This window comes from Alligator sinensis, unplaced genomic scaffold, assembly GCF_000455745.1.
Source record: "Alligator sinensis unplaced genomic scaffold, ASM45574v1 scaffold137_1, whole genome shotgun sequence".
Taxonomy (NCBI): Eukaryota; Metazoa; Chordata; order Crocodylia; family Alligatoridae; genus Alligator; species Alligator sinensis.
Genome location: NW_005842545.1, coordinates 928,227 through 933,351, shown reverse-complemented (window position 1 = coordinate 933,351; position 5,125 = coordinate 928,227). Strand labels below are relative to the sequence as shown.

General features: G+C 63.4%; 1 protein-coding gene across 1 annotated transcript; it reads right to left on the bottom strand.

Moving 5' to 3' along the window:
• Positions 1-645: 645 nt before the first annotated feature.
• On the bottom strand, positions 646-4,972 carry PDZD4 (PDZ domain containing 4). The gene is made up of 7 exons (XM_025213729.1): positions 4,928-4,972; positions 4,731-4,836; positions 4,450-4,540; positions 3,966-4,028; positions 3,482-3,583; positions 2,737-2,871; positions 646-2,471 (listed from the first exon to the last, which is right to left on the bottom strand). The coding sequence occupies exons 3-7, from the start codon at positions 4,498-4,500 to the stop codon at positions 1,248-1,250; spliced, it is 1,575 nt and encodes a 524-aa protein (XP_025069514.1). The 5' UTR covers positions 4,501-4,540; positions 4,731-4,836; positions 4,928-4,972; the 3' UTR covers positions 646-1,247.
• Between the last annotated feature and the right edge of the window lie 153 nt (positions 4,973-5,125).

Below are 5,125 nucleotides of genomic sequence, written 5' to 3'. Positions count from 1 at the left end.
CTGTGGGGGAGGGGGGCATCTGATAGGGATGAGCATCGGGGGAACCTGAATGCCTAGGTTCTCTGTGCTCTGGGGGAGGGGAAGGTTCTAGGCACCTGGGGCCCCTGGCCACTGAGGGAAGGGGGAGGTTGGGGTCAGGGAAGGAGGTAGGGAGGCCTTAGGCACCTGGGTCACTCCTCTTCCCCAAGAGATACAGATGGCAAACCGCAAACACCCACAATCACAGACACAAGCGAGCCCCGCAGGGGAGATTCCCCCCCCTCCCCCCTGTCCTTGTGCTGGGGGGGGGAGCGGCAGGTAATCCTAGCCCTCCCACCATTGTCCATAGGCTGGGGGCAGCTGCAAGCAGGGGGTCCTGGCTTCTTGGAGGGAGGGGTATCCCCACTGGATGGATGTCAGGGTTCTGCTCATGGGGACCCCTTTTTCCAGCATCTCCATACAGGCTCTTCCATTTGTTCAACCCCCTCCTAAAGCCAGGCCCCAGTTCTGTGGCACACCTCCTCCCCTTGGGGGGTTCCCACTTTCAGCTAGTCCCCCCCCCCCCCCCCCCCCCCCCCCAATTCATTTCCAGGCTTTTCCATAGGGGGGGGGGGGGGGTGCATCCCTGTACATGGTCTTGGGAGAAAAGGAACCCAGACATCTGGGTTTTTTCAGGCGCTTGTTCCACCTGAAAGTCTGGGGTACTGGTAGCCATGGTGTCCGTGTGGTCTGCTTGGCCTGGTAACACCTCTACAGGGCCCAGGCCAGGCAGCACCAGGGTGACAGTGGCTACAAAGCCTCCCCAGGCACAGTCTTGGTCACTTTGCCCCTGCTGCCTACTTTTCTTGGCAAAACCTCTCCAGCCCCAGCAGGGAAGGGTGACAGTGGCTATATTGTCCCTGTGGCCTACTGAACCTAGTGAAGCTTCCCCACACCAGGCTAGGGCAGAAAGTGCCAGACCAATAGCGGCCACATTGCCCGCACAGCTTGCTCGGCCCAGCAAAGCCTCCCAGGCCCTTGCTTGGCTGGGGTGGGTATCGCCAGGGCAACAGCAGCCACGTCCCCCTGTGGCCTACTCTTCTTGGCAAAGCCACCCTTGGCCCTAGACTTGGACCGAAGGTCAGTACTGCAAAAGCAATGGTGGCCATTTTGTCCTTGTGGCTGACTAAGCCTGGCAAAGCCTCCCACAGCCCCAAGCTCAGCGGGGCCAGCCTTGCCAGGGCAACAGGCCTTGTGGGAGGTGGAGGCGGGGGGGGTGGAACTCCCCCTCAGACAGTAGTGACAGAGAGCAGGGGGTTGTAGAGCCGCCTGCCGTCGGCCCCACGGCTGCCATGGGCCAGCATCTCCTGGATGGTCAGCCAGTTGTCTAGGATGCGGCGGCTCCGCTTCCTCAGCGTCTTGCGGTGGCCCAGGGCCACGGCTGAGGTCTCGGGGGATGCCCCTGCTGCTTCCAGCCTGCTCTGGAGCATCAGCTCACGGCGCCGGCGCTGCTCCCGGGCTCGGGCCAGGTGCTGCTTGCGTTCTTCTCGGCTCCAGTAGCGGCCCAACTTCAGCTCACTCATGGCATCGTCATCGGTTGTCATCCCGCTTCTTTCCTCCCTGATCTTCAAGGCCCGTGCCTTGAGAAGCCGGTCTCTCACAGGCCTCTTGGCACCTTTGCCCCGCCATTCCCCACCCCGGCCTACTCCTGGCAAGGCTTCGCTGGCACACAGAGGCACTAGGCCTGGCGGTGCTGAAGCAACAACAGCCATGTTGTCCTTGCGGCCTAGACGACTGGGTGAAGCTTCCCGGGGGCTGCGCTTGGTTGGACGGGCCTCACTAGGGCGCCGAGTTTTCGGGGGACCCGGAGGCCGGTTGAGGTTGCCCATGGGGGGCTGGCGGAGTGGGCTCTCGAGCTGAGGGGTGCTGCGGCAGCTCTCACCCGTGTTATAGGCGCTTTCAGGGAGCTCCGTGATATCAGCCAAGGCATGGGTGGGTCCGCCTAGGGAGACTTCATAGCCCCCTGGCCCCCCATCTTCCAACAGCCAGGCCTTGAGGCACCGCTCCCGCAACTGCTGCATCTTTTGGGCACGGAGAATGTTGCGGCACTTGAATTCCAGGTGCCGCAGCTCCTCCTCCAGCAAAGCTACTTCATTGCGGTTGACATCCAGGCCCCCTGGCACCCCCCGGTAAAGGGGGGGACCCTGGTTGCCATTCTGGAGGTGCCCCCGTAGCTCCAGAAGCTCCCGATATCTTTCAGCCTCCTCCGGGGTGAGGCCTGGGGTGGCTGGGGGGCTAGGTGGAGGGACCACAGCATCTGGGAGGGGCTCACCACGGCGCTGCAGGGCTGGGGTGCCAGTGCCGCTGGGGGGCTCATCACCTAGCAAGTCATGCTCCGAACTCTCCTCGTTGCGGGTGCTCTCATCTGTGCGGCCAACCCCACTGTCCGGCTCCCCCAAGGCCGGAGGGGCTGCAGGGGGGGGCAGTGGCAGGGCGGGGGTGGCCATTTGGGGCTGTGGGGGAGGGAGAGAAGGAGGCTGGTGGGGAGAAGACCCAGGTGTCTAGGCCCCCCGCTACAGTACCATGGCTGGGGAGCAGAAGATAACCCAGGGTGTGGCTGGGGCCCAGGCACCTACACCCGAGAGGGGATTGTGAGGGGGAACTCAGCTGTCCACAACCCCCAGCTCCAACCCACAGCAGATATGGGGGGTGTTAGGAAAGAGAACCTAGGCATGTAGGCTCCCAGCCCCACCCCTGATGGGCCCCCCCTCATCTCACCTGGCCTGGGGCAGCACGGGGGGGTCGGGGTCGTGCCTCATCCTCGGGGTTAGAGCCAAAGTCATCAAGGAAATCTTCGCGGTCACTGTCCTTCCAGTGCTTTGACAGCTGGGGTGGAGAGTTAAGAGCCAGCCCCTCCCCAGTGGGGCCCCACTTTGCTGTCGCCCCCCCCACCAGGGCTTCCCAATCCCCTAGCACATTTTCCTCAGCCCTCCACTACCCCAATCCCTTCCCCCCCCCACAGCCCGCTCCAATCCCTTAACCCATTTGCCCATCATTTGTTCCCTCTCCTCTCTTGCCCCCCCCCCCCCAAACCCTACCCCTATTCCTGCCCCTGTCCCCCAGCTCTCCTTGGGGTCTCCAATTGCCTCAGAGCCCCAGCCATGTCAGGATACCCCTAAATACTTTCCCCATGCCCCCCAGCCATTCAAAGGCGCCACAGTTCTTGTCCCCTACCCCCTCCCTTGCCCTGGAGCCACCCCAGGACCTCCTAATCCCTTCCCCCATCCCCATACCTCCTACCTTGCCCACCCCAGGAGCCCCTGAAACCATACCCTCCATGCCCCCCAGTCACCTGAGAGCCACCAAAACCCTTCTCCCACCCCTCCCTTGTCCCCCAAGGGCCCCCCCAAAACCCTTCTCCCTTTCCCCAGTTGCCCTAACCCTCAATTCCCTTCCCTACCCTCTCCCCAGCTCCCTCTCCAGGGGGTCTCAGCCCCAGCAGACAATCCTAGGAGGCTCTTACCTCAGCCTCAGGCCGTGCCAGCAGCAGGGAAATGTTGGTTCGCTGCTCGTGGGTCAGGATGGCCACAGCCTCCTCCCGGTCATGGACCTCCACCCCATTGATCTGCAGGAGCCACAGTGGGGAAGGAGTGGGGGAGTCAGGCCTGGGAGACATCCTCCACCCTAGCCCTTCCACTAGGAGCTGGGCCATGCCACAGTAGGCCCCAACAGTCCAACCCTGGGGCCAGGCACAGCACCCCTGAAGGCAAGCCCCACCCCAGTCAGAGCCACAGCACCACCTTGCCCCTAGGACTCCCAGAAGTCAAGCCCTGCCCCTAGCAGCTAGGCCTCACCCACCCCATGGACTTTCCCCATAGGCTAGTCCCCAACAGACAGGCCCCGCCCTCACAGCACACTCCCCAAAGACCAATAGAACCCTGATGCCCTGCCTCTGCTGCGCTGCTCCACCCCTGGGCTGTCCCATGGCCAGGCCCCGCCCCCATCACCTGGACAATGCGATCCCCTTCACGGATACGTCCATCCCTGGCTGCGATGCTATTGGGATTCACCTGGAGCGAGGGCAAAAGGTTAAGGGGACTCCAAAGCCGCTACCCCAGTGCCCTGGCCCCACCTCCACCCAATCCCACCCACAGTTTCCCCCCGCCCCCTCCAGGCTATGCCCTCAAACTAATGCCACACCCCATTGCCAACCCCACCCCACCGTCCCAGGCCTCACCTACTGTGACTAAACCCTGCCCCAAGCCTGGGGCAACACCCCAACTTCTTACACTTCCCGTTCCGCCCACACACCCCAACCACAGTGTCCCGCCTCCCAAAATCAGGCCCCTGCCCCTTAGACCTGGCCCCGCCCCCACCTCTCCCACATAGATGCCCACGTCATCCTCGTCGTCCGTGCGGTAACAGACCATGAGCCCCAGTCCACCCCACACCTCTCCTCTACCCAGAGAGCCCAGGTGTCTGGCCCCCTACCTCATATTCCAGCTCCTCTGTGCGCTCTGTCTCCAGGACCACGCCTTCCATTAACTCCACAGGGTCGTAGTACTCATGCCCAAGGGAGGTGCTGGAAGGCCAAAGCACAGAAGTCAGGAGCAAGGGATGGGAAGCACCCAGGTGTCCAGGTATGGGGGGCTGCAGGTTAGGAGTGAGGGGCATCACTGTGGAGGAGACAGGTCAGGAAGGAGGGGCACCCATATACGGGTCTGCAGATCGGGAGTGAGGTGCACCGTAGGGCTATGGAAGGTCTGACTCACATGTCAGGGGGTGGGCGCCAGCCCCGTGCCAGCAGCCGCTCAAAGCTGATGTCTGTCTGGGTCCCGCTGTCCACAAGGCCGGGACCAGGGGGCAGAGGCAGGGGTGCTGTGGGGGGCAGAGCCAGGACTGGAGGGGTCGGGGGAGGCAGCCCAGAACCTGGCCGCCCCCGAGTCTCCCGTGGGCTTCGCCTCAGCACCTGGATCACCAGTGGTTCCTTGGCCCCTCGCAGCACCTCCAACCCTGGTCCCGACAGCTCCTTGCCATGCACCTGGGAGAAAATGGGGGGAAAGCGGGGGGGCGGGGGGGGTCAGAGGCATACCCCCAGCCTGGGACCCCCCCACCAGAGACCCCCAATCTGGCCTCCTGGGAGCCCCTACTTCTGAGCCTGGGACCC

Bases quoted from the DNA above. Each gene is read 5' to 3' on its own strand.
- PDZD4 (XM_025213729.1), bottom strand. From the start codon at position 4,500: ATGGAAGGCGTGGTCCTGGAGACAGAGCGCACAGAGGAGCTGGAATAT. The intron at 3,584-3,965 runs GTGATGGGGGCG...TGGCTCCTGCAG, and splicing joins AAGGGGATCGCATTGTCCAG to ATCAATGGGGTGGAGGTCCA. The intron at 2,472-2,736 runs GTGAGATGAGGG...CCTCCCCCACAG, and splicing joins CCCGTGCTGCCCCAGGCCAG to CCCCAAATGGCCACCCCCGC.